Here is a 13,856-nt window from a genome sequence, read left to right as displayed (position 1 = left end):
TTAGGGGGCTTTTTTCTTTATGAGAGGTGACACAAATGTTTTGGAATTTGGCAGTAAGAACACTGTGCTAGCTATAAATTTAATTGGCACCCCAACATATCAGTCATTTAGTTTTTAATTTAGGTGTATTTAAAACTAAACTGAATATGCATGTATGTGTGTTTTATGTTTGTTTCAAGGTTACTACTGTGGCTTGTGATGGACCAGGCTTGATTACTCTTTCAGGTCTGCTTGTCCAAGGGCAATAGGGCTGTGTGTGTAGCTGGAGAAGCACAGGGCCCTGAGGAGGACACAGAGGAGCTGGTTTTGTCACATGAATTGTGCACATTGTGGTACTTCTTTTTAAACAGGCACGTGTTTAAATGGGTAGCTGGTGGGCAGCTAACCTCCACACAGCTGCTTGCCTACTTGCCCCACAAATCCTGAGTGGGGGAAGAGGAAAAGAAGAATAAAAGCAAGAAAATTTGGGAGTAATAATAATACAACAGCCAAAAAATTTGTTCAATAAATGAAGGCTAAGTGAGAGAGGAGAAGAACACCAAACAAGTGATGCAAAGGCCTCCTGTAGGCAGACCAATGCCCAGCCAGTTCATGAGCAAAACATGGCTAAACCTCCTAAAATGCCCTCTCTTCCCTTTTATTATGGTAGGGAATATCTCTTTGTGTGTCCCCTTCCAGCCTATTTTGTGACTCCAATCTGTTTATTCCCAGGCAGAGTGAGAAATGGAAAAGGTCTTGATGCTGTGCAAAAACTATGCAGCAAAGGCTAGAATATTAGCATGTTATCAGTACTGTTTCTGTTAAAAAAAAAAAATAGCTAAAACACAGCACAACGTATTAGCTGCTATAAAGAAAATCATCCTAGCCAGGCCCATGCTTTCTTGCTTGGTGTATATGAACTGCAGGTGAGATGATTACCACTTAAAATACTGAGTAATTTTGGGTTTATAGTTTTATTTTCCTTCAACACGTGACAGGGAAGATCTGGTGATGAGCTATCCAAAAAATAAAACTAAACTGTCCTGTTATTAATAGGCTTAAACTCCCAACCCTTGTCTTCAACTGGTAAGTTCTATTTTTAAGAGTTCAGGATCCCCCACTAACTTCTGAGGGCACCTACTTCTTTTATTTTAGAAAAATCATGTTTAGTGTTCTTATATTGGAGAGCTTTGTAGGAAATAGTGGTACCTGTATCCTGTGCCAGATAATTAAACCAAAAGAATGCAATAAACTTGTGACTGATACCAAATAGTGAATGATTTGTTTCATACAGCATTATCTTCCCTTGCCTCCAACCTACAGATAATTTCTGTGACATTGTCTCCATGAATACAGTTGGAAGGTCATTGAGCTATCAGTATTTGTCCAAAATGATTCTGAAAGCTGAGGAAGGGAAAGGGGAGGGGGTGGAATTTGTCTGTGGGCTGACTGCGCTCAAAATAAACTTTTTCAGGGGTTTTAAACTTGGAGGAGGGCTGGGTGAGCTGGACGCAAGGGGGAATGGATTCCACATCTTGTGAGCCACCTCCGCAAAAGTGACCCTGGCACAAAAGTGGAATCTCTGAAAGGTGGGTGGTGTGACGTCAGACAGCGCTAGGGTGAGGCTTAGTTGAGGCAGGGTTTTTGCTAACTTTGGCTAATCTGCTAAAGTAAGCATTACGGGCTAGATCCTTATTTAGTACAAGCAGAGTTAAACCCGTGCGATTGTTTAGAAGGATATAACCCTATTCTTTTTGTAGAAACTCTTTGTCTACGTTGGGATATTTTATGAAAAGGAGGGTAAATAACTGTTCTTGAGTAAGGAAACGCCAACTTGAAAAGCTAAACCAATTAGAAATGAAAAAGTTTGAAACTGAGTTACTTAATAGATCTCAAACAAATGCTTTCCATTCTTAAAAAGGTAGAACCTTGTGAGACGGGTTTTGAAATTGCAAATGCCTTACAGCAGCTCTGATGTCCAACAATTCCATTTCAGATTAACAGCTGGTGGAATAACCTGACAGAGGGTCAGCGGACTGTGACAGGTTTGTGTTAGCTAACAAGTATTAGACATTCACAGGAAGAGAAATAATGGCAAACAGGTACAGTATGTTAAAACAGATGGCTTTCGTACCACGTTTAGGTTGTTAGGCACAAAGCCTGTGTAAATTTAACACCGCATACACACTATCTCTGCTACACTTCCTTCTCACAAAGCGTCCTTTGTATGCATTGAAAAAATTCCTGTGCATCTGTGTGAGAGTGTGAAGGATTAGCTAGAATCTTCCCCGGTAACATTTTTCTCGGGAACTGTGAAAAACAGCAAATGCTTTTAGAAGGAATAGGAGTATATATTCCACTGATACATGGAAATAAAACTGCCTGATAATTTTTTGCTATTTTACACACATAGTGTTGCAAACAAGAAGCAACTGTCTTGTGAGTTTTCCTTTGGTTACAATGTAGCTTTGATTGGGTAACCCAACATCACTCAAAACCCCCAACATAAACAATGTGTGGAGAGAAATTGATGAGAACTTGATAAAAATCTAAATAAATTAGCTAAGCCATATTTGCTCTAATATATTTTACATGCTAATAACTGCTGTCAAGAAGTTTTGTACAGTGCCTTGAATTGCTCTTTGACATGCAAGCCAAGTCACAATACAGATATAAATATTGTATTGGGCCCGGAGGGGTGGTGAAGATTCTTATTCTGTATTCCCCAGAGCATCCCTCAACATGGAGTTGATCTAAGAAGCGATTTAAATTCTAGCTGGTAGACCCTGAGCTATTCGGATACTTGCCCTGATAGTCCTCACTGGGTTGGACTCACTGTACTGAAATTGCTGAGAGTTCTGTACCAACTTGGTGTAGCCTGCAGGAGAAGTATCTCCTCAAATAAAAAGACTGTGGTGGAACGGGATGGAGAGCCAAAAGCAGAGATCTATTAAACTCTTGGTTCTGGGATTTTTGTATCATGGTTTTTCACAGTTCTTAAATTTTGTTGCAAACTTCAACTAGAGAATAATTACGTGGCATTTACCACTCTGTAAAGGAAGCACCATTACTTTCCCCTTTAATGTTTCTAGCTATTATAAAACGTTTTAAATACCTCCATGCTTGGATAGAAATAGAGAAGGCACTTCAAACAAGAAACAGTAACTTTGCACCATTATGTTTCTAACTATTTACATTCTTATTTAAACTGAAATAAGACTGCAGTAAACATCTGTGAAGTAAAAAGCTGTGCATTTGCTGTCTCCCAAAGGCAACTGTGCCTTAGCAATGCCAGCTCAACTTCCTCTGCTTGATCTCTAAACACTGTCTTTGCAATTACCTCAAACCCAAACCTCCCCAGAAGGTGGAAGGGATGTGTTCTGCCTGTCTGCGTGCTTCCCCTGGGCTCTGCCTGCAGTTACCTGCAACCGTGCAGCAGATCCGTGGAGTTTGGGAATAAGCAGCTCGAGAGGCAAGAAATGAGACCTCTTAAGCTGGCTCTACAATGGCATATAAGTTTGAAACTGTAGCTTGATTGTCTTAATTAGATTTTCTGGGTTGTTGTGTTCGTTCATTACATCTTACGTTAAAACAATCGAAATTAAATGTTGTATTTCTGGAAGGCTTCCACCATATAAATACAGCTTTCAGTATTTCCCTTTGCTTTTTCAAAACTTTTTGTAAAGTAAGCAAGTGGATACTGCTTTTAATGAAATGGTGAAGAAAAAGTATGAGTCTTCTAAGCTTACTTTTGAATGCTTGTTTACAGTAAGCATTATGGCGTGTTACAGTCATAATTTGCTTTTATAGTGTTTTTTTTTCCTCTTAATAGGTATTATAGCTGCAAATGTCTTTGTATTCTGTTTATGGAGGCTGCCTGGTATGCGACGGGTTATGTTTACATATTTCACCTCAGATCCATCTTCAAGTAAGTGAACAGTAATTTGGGGTATTTCTTTAAATTGGGATATCATAGAACCTTTAATTGTACTGCAAAAGCTTTGGGTAGCACATTGCTTGGGGGCGATGGAGCTGCAAGTAAGCTATCTCACTCATGCCCAAATAAATAATTTTTTTTCTAGACAGAAACCACCTCTAGGGGAAAAAAAGTTGGAAGTAATGAACCAAGAAAAAAAATTAAACAAACAAACCAACCTCACTGTTGCTTTTCTAAACATTGTAACGTCAAAACTGGCCTTACACTCCATTCAGTAGGATACAGCTCCTGCCTTTCTAAGGGAAAAGAGGTGCTTCTCCCAGTGATACCACTGCTTTCCTGGAAAGAATGCTGATCATGCCAGTTTGGGAAGGAAGAAAATAAATCATACTATATAATGCCATTCAAAAACTAGTCTCAGATGTGATTATTTATTTTTTGCTTCCTTTAATGTTCTGTGTGCTGCAGATAGCACAGTCATCAATCACACGCACGTGCTCTTTTGTCAATGGACAAGCATTACTCTGTGTTATGTACAGAGTCCTTGTTTCAAAGCTGGGTTTTGGGTCACATTAAAAAATAAAAAACAAACCAAGAAACTTTGCTTTCACTGTGTGTGAAATGTTTTGAAGAAGTTAACTTAGAAAAGCAACTTATGAGTATTTAATGGCGGAAAAATCAGTTTTCATTTCTACAGCAAAGAACTAAAAGGTTGAGACAAGCATGTGTCAGTAGAGTACTTTCTGCTATCCTCTTAATTTCTGCTGAAAAAAGTGGAAACTCAAACAATTCCCCACGCATACTCCAAGAGCTAAAGATAGCTGTTATCCAGATCTGAGCATCAGTCACCTCAAATGCTCCCATTTTAAATAATGTTGACCTTTAAACCTGCTAATTGGCTTTTTTGCATTTTCAAGGCTGCTGTTTCAGTGAGGAGAGTTAGTAGCTTTTAGAGAAAAAATAGTTTTTCTTTATGAGTCCATCTCTGTAGCAAAATAATTTTATATAGATGCTCATATAATATATTAAAAATCTTTCACCATATACATATATAAGTAAAATCTTTTTTCCTTTCTAAAGCATGGGAAACATGTTTTAAGATTAAAGTTTTTATGAAACATTCCCCAGTAGGTAATTAAGGCTTTCTAAAGCAGCTGTTTGTACAGTTTGTATATCTCTGGGTATATGTCCTGCTTTTCAAAAGATATTGCATGGAATTTGAAATTTATTACATTTTTGGGTTTATTACATGGCTTGTATTTGAGAATTCTAAGCATAATTATCCTATAGTACGTCCTGATAAGTTTCTAGTCTGCATGACATGTAAGTTGAAGCAAATTAAAACACTGACTTTTTTTTGTTTTATCTCTTTTGTAGAAGCCCTGTGTTCTCCCATGCTGCTTTCTACGTTTAGTCACTTCTCTCTATTCCACATGGCAGCAAATATGTATGTTTTATGGAGCTTTTCCAGCAGCATTGTCTCTCTTCTGGGATGTGAACAGTTCATTGCAGTGTATCTTTCTGCTGGTAATGTTAAATTTATGTATGTTTACAGTATTTTAAAAAATGTTAAATTTACATGTATTTACAGAACTTAATATAAATATATATTCATACAAGTAAAGCATGTACATTGTTGGTAGATGTATGATGACAAATGGCCATCGTTCAGTCCCACACATTGCTCTATCCTAACTGCAGTACTTATTTGCTGTCACACAGAATTTTGATGGATTTAGCATCTTTGGCTTCAAAATGACAATACAAGTATCTGGTTTTAAGTCATGCTTAGCTACCAAAATAAAATAGTTCTTAATACAGATTCGTGGGAAAAGGTGGCAGTTAACTCAAGTTAAAACAAACACACATGGCACACACATACTGCCCAAAAAACCACCCCAAAACCAAACCCCAAACCTCACCACCTACAGTACCTTCTTCAGAAAGATGTTGATATGACATTGTTCTACTTTCTCATGCTTGTCTGTGTTGCTGGCATTGTTTCCAATTACCATTTTTCCTCTCTAGGGGTTATCTCCACTTTTGTCAGTTACGTAGCTAAAATGGCCACTGGAAAGTTCGAACCATCCCTTGGAGCTGTAAGTATCTCGGGATATGGGAGACCTTACAATGATCTCTGAAGCCATTCTCAAAGCCTGCTGTGTTCTTTAACCTGCTTAAAAGCCAAGAATATATTTGGGGTAATGGCAACTGGGAAGGTTTACCAAAACCAAGTAACCAGACAGTGACTCCTGTGCAAAAGCTTGCCTATCATTCAAATATGTTAACTCTCTCTCCTGCAGCAGTAGTAGCCCAGAACTAATGCCACTTAATGCTAATGACTTGTAAATGATTACTTAACAGCAGGACCTCTTGTCACTGAGCTGATAGTTCAGTTCTGTGACTTAGTTCCTAAGTGTCATTTCATAATTGTGTATCAGTTTTCTCTAATGGAAAGTAGAATACTTTAGAAAGAGAGAATGTAATCAGACAATCCAAATCAGCATGTGATACCAGCAGAAGCTGCGGGACATGCTGTGCAGAAAGGGCAGCTCCTGCCAAAAGTCTCACGGTGTGAACAGTGAGGGGCTGAGGAGGTGCTGTGCTTCTCTGTTCTTTACAAGTATTTTCAGTAGCAGAACATTTAAATACGCTTAAATCGCTAGATGTTTGAGGTGAACCCAAGCATTTGCCAAGTTTTAAAGGCTCCTTAACTTACTTCACTGAATAATTTTGATAAAAGCCAAAAGTCAGATCCTTATTTTTCAATTGGAATGAAAAAAAAAAAATCTGTTGAGCTGTCCTGAAGTTATAACTTTTGGTAGTGCTGTCTGTGTACTGCTGCTTTGCCTTTGAATAAACTGCATCTGGAGCAAGTTACTTTCTGTTAGTCCAAACTTACTGAAAGTGCCACAGATTGCATTAGTTTACTGTATTCACAGCCTTTCCATTGAGATATTTCACAGATACAAAAGCCCATGGTCGGTTTAGTACAGACCAGGGAACTGCTTGTTTCATTGACAAAAGATTTCTTGTCCCTGTCCATCTGTTATTTTCCTTGTTTTGGTTCAAGCTTCAGAATGATTCCCTTCATCCGAGATGTCTGTATTTGATTAATATATGTTAGATTTCTACAGTTTACTGGGAAAAAAAAGTATATTAACATAGATTGTTACCTTAAAAAAAATCAGGGGGTTTACTTCTTAATAATATAAGAGCATCTGAGGGGAATTTTTTTTCCCCAGTACGTATCATTTTAGATATTGAAATTAAATAATGGTGTCTTGTTTTATTTTATTCTGTGATGCTTTGTAATTTGAGGTTTACCACAGGGCCGCATTTGAAAATAAAAGCCAAAAGGAGGACGGGTTCACATGCAGAAAAATAAATTCCCCCTTATGTAACATCTCAGCTTACTTTTGTGTTTTTTAATCTCTTTGCAGTCAGGAGCTATAATGACTGTCCTTGCAGCCGTATGTACAAAGATGCCAGAAGCAAAACTAGCCATCATATTTCTTCCAATGTTCACATTTACAGCAGGAAACGTAAGTGCCTTTGAACTTCAAAGAAACGCTACTCTTAAAACATTTCCCCCGAACCTCTGCAGTATCTGAGCCTGTCCCCTCTTCATTTGTGTTTCTAAGCTGTTATATTTGTTTTCAAAGAGAAAACGAATCAGTCCGGGATACCAATTCTGAATTTTTGTAGCCTAGCACCCTCATTACACAAGTGTGAGGTCAGTTTAGAATTATCCAAAATTCTATTCTCCATGGTTCTGTTTCAAATCTGATACCAAGAGGCAAAAGAAGTTGGGAGGGACTGTGGTTCACCTGCCTGAGGAAACATGCATAGACATACTGTTCTTTCAGATGGGTGATATTTTTATAGCAGCACTCGTTACAGGCTAATCTAATGCTCTTCTTAAAGAAAAAATTATCGAGATAAGAAAAACAGAGTTTGGCTTCTCAGGGGAACTAACATTCCAGCCCTGTAGGAGTGCCTGCCTCATCATTTGTGTACCATCTTTTGATACTTCTAAGAACAGTGTTGCATTTAGAAATACACTACTGAGGCTCTTCTTCATATGTAGTACTAGAACTTCTGTTTTGTTAAGTTCTTTAAAGCACATCCACTGCCCTATTTACGAAAAGCATTTCATATCTTGACTTGCTTTAACAAGTTAATCATCTTTGGTCCACTACTTAAAGTTATTTTACTGGTTTACTTAAAGCAATTAAGCTTTCTCATTTCAGGATTATGAGACTTCATGTTTTTTGTAAGCGAAAGTTCACAGATTTGAACAATGTTCTTAGATATAGCCTTCATGTTTTTCTTGCACTTCTGCTTGAGTGGACCTGATTTTTTTGCATGCTGCTCTTTAACTGCATCTTTCCTAAAAAAGATGGCCAGGGTAGAAACCTTGACAGAGCCACAGAAAGTGTTGCTGTGAGGAATTACTCATTGCAGCAGTAAAACAAGAGCAACATTAGCTATTGCGTATAAACATTGGAATAATTTTAGCCCTAAATAAGAACATCTACTATGTGACTGTATTTCTAAACTTTGTGTACTCCTTTAGCCTAGCTTACATATACCGTAATATGATTTTAAAATAAACAAGCCAATGTAGCAATATAGCTGCTACTCTAACACACATGCTTAAGGAGAGAAATCCTACTTAAAGTAACATTCCATCCTGACATTAAACCTGTTGGTCTTTTTGGAATGAGCCATTTTCAGTGGTTTGTATTTCCTGAGGCTGGTACGCTATTACTTAGGCTGTTTCTGGCCATGGAGTTGTTCATTATAATCCTGATTTTCCACCTTCCAGCAGATGTGTTGTTTAAGAGAGTGATAATAAATTTAAATCAAAATTGTATCAGATAAGGTGACAGGGTTGCTGCCCGACATGTTCCGTCCGCTAGAGGATTGTGTTTGGGAGGACAGATGCACATGAGTCTAAGCTTTGTTAGAATTCTGTACTTTGTGATCTCTTGTAGCGTGTACTCTTTCAAGTAACTTCCTCTGTTTTTCTTTTAACCTGAGATTGGAGTGTATGTTTAGCTTTAGAAGAGAAGATTGGAAGAGACAGAGTATTTGAAAAGGACACATTCCTACCCTGGATTATTCTGTAGCTGCTCATGTCTGTATTTTGACAGCAGAGTGCAGCTAAAGAATGAGTCTGTTGGTTTAAAACTTTTTTTTTTTTAAATGAAACTTTGTTATCAGTGACCATTATACGCTGTGACTGATCCTGTCCATTCCATGTTCTGTTCCTTTCCAGGCTTTAAAAGCCATAATTGCATTTGACACGGCAGGGCTTGCTCTAGGCTGGAGACTTTTTGACCATGCTGCACATCTTGGGGGAGCTCTCTTTGGAATGTAAGTCTATATTTACTAACTTCTGTGTGTTTCATATTTAAATTAATCCTTTTTTCTTCCCCCCCGTCTTATCTCTGAAGCTTGGGGATTTTTTGTAAAGTTCTCTTAAGTAGAATTGAAGACAACTCACTGTTATCCTCGTAGTGCTATGAAATTGTGTGGAAAATACTGTTAATAAATTCTTAGGACTGAAAGAAATTGAGCTGAACTGCCTTAGAACGACAGATTAGATGTCAGGTTGTCCTGTCACAGAAACCTGGGTGGGTGTCCTGCTTTCCCCAGCACATTGAGGAGAGTCACAAGGCAGAAAAGATTCTCACAAAACACAGCATGGACAAATTAAAATAACTTTAGAATTAAGCAGCTGAAAAAATTCCTTCGTCTTAGTGTTTTTCCTCTAATTACCAATTTAGAGAGAGCAACAGAGTTGTTACAAGCTCAGGCCAAATTCCTTTGAGCAGCCTCTACTGCTGTTTCTCAGTGGTGCTGCGTTGTCTTTGTGTGGAGCCTTCCTAATTGGGAAGAACTACTAGAAACCAGTTTGCAGGAAACAGTTCTGCATTGTTATGTGCTTCATCTACGTTAGCTAATGAGTTTTTCCACTTCTACCCAATGGCAACGTTGCCTTGATTTGCACGTTTACTGCTAAGAGCATTTTCCTAGAACAGGGCCTCTGTTTAGGACCCATGTTGAATGGCCAAAGTATTTTCTATACTTCGCCTCACAGACAATTGTCCCCTTCAGAAAGGGGACAATTTAAGGGGATTTAAGGGGCTGGTTTTGCCTGGCACTGGCCGATGGCTCCTGTGACACTGCTTTGGTTGCCCAGGTCCCAGGTGTGGAGTTAGGCCTGGGGGGAGAACTGTCAGCCTGTTCTCATGCAATTGCTGCCTCTCTCACCTCTCCACCACAACCTCCCTGGCTTAATTGTGTACGTGGATATTCATATATCAGCATATATGGTTCTCTATGAATATAAGTTACGCTAGAACACTTCCATAGATTAAATCTTCATTTAGATGTTTCTAGAGGAAAAATTCACTGTGAATGGAATGTGGCTGTCTGTTATGGGGCAGTTGAATTTACAGATGAGAAAAATACTTTTACTTGGTGTTATCAGAGAAAAATGCTTTTACTTGGTGTTATCAGTAAAGATTAGCACAAGCAACAGTACTGTTGTAACAGTCTCTAAATGAAAATAGGGGTTTTTGCATCTTTTTAAGCAATTTCATGCTCTTATGAATTCTAAATGCATGAAAACCTTTCATCCCTCAGGAGCGAGCTAAGGAAGAACACAAAGAGGATAGCTGTTAGGAGTCAAGGGAACAAGTGTTAACAGTCTCTAAATGGAAATAGGTTTTTTTGCATCTTTTTAAGCAATTTCATGCTCTCATGATTTCTAAAGGCATGAAAACCTTTCATCCCTCAGGAGTGAGCTAAGGAAGAACACAAAGAGGATAGCTGTTAGGAGTCAAGGGAGCAAGTGTCTTATCTGCCACTGGCACTTTCCAAGAATTTTGTTCTTTCTACCCCAGTTTATCTCATCTCACAGAATGCTATGGGGTTGGAAGGGACCTCTGGAGATCATCTAGTCCAACCCCCTGCCAGAGCAGGTCCACCCAGAGCAGGATCCACAGGAACCTGTCCAGGAGGGGTTTGAATGTCTCCAGAGAAGGAGACTCCACCACCTCTCTGGGCAGCCTGTTCCAGGGCTCTCCCACCCTCAAAGTAAATAGGTTCCTCCTCATGTTTAGATGGAACTTCTTATGTTCAAGTTTGTGCCCGTTCCCTCTTGTCCTGTCACTGGGCACCACTGAGAAAAGACTGGCCCCATCCTCCTGACACCCTCCCTTTAAGTATTTATAGGCATCTCCTACACTAAGCATTTGAGCCACTTGATTTTAGTGCTCAGCCTGTTCCTCAGACACAGAGAACAGTCACATTTAGTTTTAACTCCTGTTTTCTCCTTTCTCAGGTGGTACGTGACTTACGGCCACGAACTCATCTGGAAGAACAGAGAACCACTGGTGAAAGCTTGGCATGAACTGAGGACAAAGAACACAGGAAAAGGAGGAGGTGGAAAATCTAACTGATTCCAATCCTAGAGATTCCTTGTGCCCAAGTGGTATATTACTTGAAGACATGGGATTGAATTGGTTTTGAGGATTTTTTTGCTACTCCACGTTAAGCCTCCCGGGAGCTGAAGTTTCTAATGCAAAGTACAGTTACAGAACCGCGTATCAATAGAAAATGAACTCTGACAAAGGTGGAACAATAAAGGTTTTTATCCTGTTGCTCTCTGAGGTAACAGTCTGCATTACATTTTGTAAAGGAGGAATAAATAAAATCTTTCCAATTAAGTGACCTAAAGCTCTATTCAAAAAGCTTCAAAATGGGGTACAACACTTAGGAAGGTAAATATTTTTAAAACTGAGGAAGTTAATGGATCATGTGTCCCCCTGATGCCCACCAGACAGCACTAGGTGCTTTCTTAGAAGGCAAAATTGCTGTAACGTCCCTTTACTGCCACAGCCCAGTGCTCAACTCTATTTTTTTTTTCCAAAATGAGACAGTTGAGGATTTGTTCAAGTCCCGGTCGACTTAAACACTTACGAAAAATGAAAGAGTTGGAGCACGTAGCATTCCTTTACTCTGTTCCAGAAGCATTCTGGCTTTCTGTCTCTGCTCTGTCCCTTCTCCTTTCCTGCTCCCTTCTCCCATACTTGAAGAACCCTCCAGCTCTGGGGGCTCCAGCCTGAGTGCAGCCCTGCCTGCAGCAGAGGGCAGCCGACGCGTGGCTGGGGAGAGGCCAGCAGCAGCAGCAGATGGCCACTGAGCAGGCTTGTCACAAGGGAGCATTTAATGCCAAAGAAGCTCAAAAGCCATAGCTGGCTATATTTTACATCTTGGTTTTGCACCTATCCTTGTCTTGTTTCTTTTTACGTGTCCCTTCTCCTTTCCTGCTCCCTTCTCCCATACTTGAAGAACCCTCCAGCTCTGGGGGCTCCAGCCTGAGTGCAGCCCTGCCTGCAGCAGAGGGCAGCCGACACGCAGCTGGGGAGAGGCCAGCAGCAGCAGCAGATGGCCACTGAGCGGGCTTGTCACAAGGGAGTATTTCGTGCCAAAGCAGCTCAAAAGCCATAGCTGGCTATATTTTATATCTTGGTTTTGCACCTATCCTTGTCTTTGTCTTGTTTCTTTTTATCCCCCCCAGCCCTTCTCCCCCTTGGCATTACCTCTTATCCACTGAGCAACTTATCTAATCTCTTCCAACAGTCCTGTATTTGCCCAGGGTTTTTTAGAGAGCCTGGCTGAAAGCAGCAGGGAGTAATATTGCAGGAAATGCGTTTCTAAACCCCGAAGGGCATTATATTTTACAGGTCTAGAAGAATAAGCCAAGGTTTCAACTAGGTTCTTCACCACAGTAGCCAGTGCCTGTCTCAAAGGAAATGGGAAGAAGTTTGGAAGCCACCCATCGCTGCTGCACCCTTGCAGGGAGAGTGCAGATGAGCACGGGGACATTCTCAGGCTGATCCTTCAGAGACAACACTTGCACTTCTGCTGGATTCTCAGAGTTAGGGACACTCAAAGCTCCTGAAAAACCAGCCCGGAACTGCCAGAGAGGTTTGGAAATCACCATCTTTCCACCCAAGGGTTGCAGTTTGAGGGTGTCATGCCTAAAACTTCACCTTCACTCCAGGCCTAACAGCATTCTCCCTCCTAAAGGCTGTTCAATACCTGAACCTTCCTCATTTTCAGAGACCCTAAGAGGTATTTAACGTACATAAGGTTGTACAAAAACATTCACGTGGCCAAACAGTGGTTTGTGTGTCATTTTACACCTGGGCCTCAGTGCGGCGTTGTCTGCCAGAGGTGGACTCTCTCCTCTGCTCCCAAACAGCTTTCGGACTCCGATGGGAAAGTCAACACTTGAGTCACTCGGACAAGGAACAGCCTGGAGTTCTGACAGCTCACTGGAGTAAATAAGGTGCCTTTCTGGCAAGCTTCTTGCAAAACCTGGCATCAGTATATGCCACTATCTCAGTTTTTAGACACACCTTTGAATGGCAAAGAAATCAGAAGACTGAAAAAAAATGCAACCACATCTCCACAAAAGAAACCTGAAAAAACACCACCAACAAAAAGAACCAACCGCCTAAAACAAAACTAACCACACGGAAAGACCATCCTCTCCCCCCCCCCTTTTTCAAAGGGCTTATTATTGTGAATAAAAATACAATGTGGTGATTATGCAGACACTTGGCAGAGACAGCGGCCAGTGTTTGTGTAGGAAAATAGCAGTAAGTGTAGAGTCGTGGTTAATCGTGTAGAGACACGACCCTTCGTCCCTTTTCAGTGGCTTTAAGGGATTCTGCTGTGTTTAAGGAATTTTTTGCTTCAGTGCAGTTATCTATTGAAATTGCCTTTTAGTGCTAGAAGAAACTGGCTGTTGGAGCTTTCAGCCCCCATTCCTGGCAGCAGCAGCAGCTTAGCTTTCTGATTTGATGGCTTGCCTTTGTCTTACTGCTGCAGCATTTCCCCCCCTCACCACCTCCCC

The 13,856-nt window shown here is 40.3% G+C and overlaps 1 protein-coding gene across 4 annotated transcripts in view; it reads left to right on the top strand.

Moving 5' to 3' along the window:
* Positions 1–11,662, top strand: part of PARL (presenilin associated, rhomboid-like) — a 15,458-nt gene extending 3,796 nt beyond the window's left edge. The window contains exons 2-9 of one of the 4 annotated variants that reach the window (XM_014966292.1): positions 1,454–1,568; positions 1,976–2,081; positions 3,812–3,907; positions 5,294–5,443; positions 5,945–6,015; positions 7,360–7,461; positions 9,201–9,298; positions 11,274–11,601. In XM_014966292.1, the coding sequence (XP_014821778.1) occupies positions 3,862–3,907; positions 5,294–5,443; positions 5,945–6,015; positions 7,360–7,461; positions 9,201–9,298; positions 11,274–11,391 (585 nt within the window). In that variant the 5' untranslated portion in view covers positions 1,454–1,568; positions 1,976–2,081; positions 3,812–3,861 and the 3' untranslated portion in view covers positions 11,392–11,601. Of the gene's footprint in view, positions 1–1,453; positions 1,569–1,975; positions 2,082–3,811; positions 3,908–5,293; positions 5,444–5,944; positions 6,016–7,359; positions 7,462–9,200; positions 9,299–11,273 lie in introns of all 4 variants that reach the window. The other 3 variants (XM_014966291.1, XM_014966289.1, XM_014966290.1) reach the window with 3 other exon arrangements.
* The last annotated feature ends 2,194 nt before the right edge of the window (positions 11,663–13,856 follow it).

Source organism: Calidris pugnax, unplaced genomic scaffold (assembly GCF_001431845.1).
Source record: "Calidris pugnax isolate Ruff unplaced genomic scaffold, ASM143184v1 scaffold65, whole genome shotgun sequence".
In the NCBI taxonomy this organism is placed as follows: Eukaryota; Metazoa; Chordata; class Aves; order Charadriiformes; family Scolopacidae; genus Calidris; species Calidris pugnax.
The sequence above is the reverse complement of the archived record's forward strand: the minus strand, read 5'-3'. Positions and strand labels throughout refer to the sequence as shown.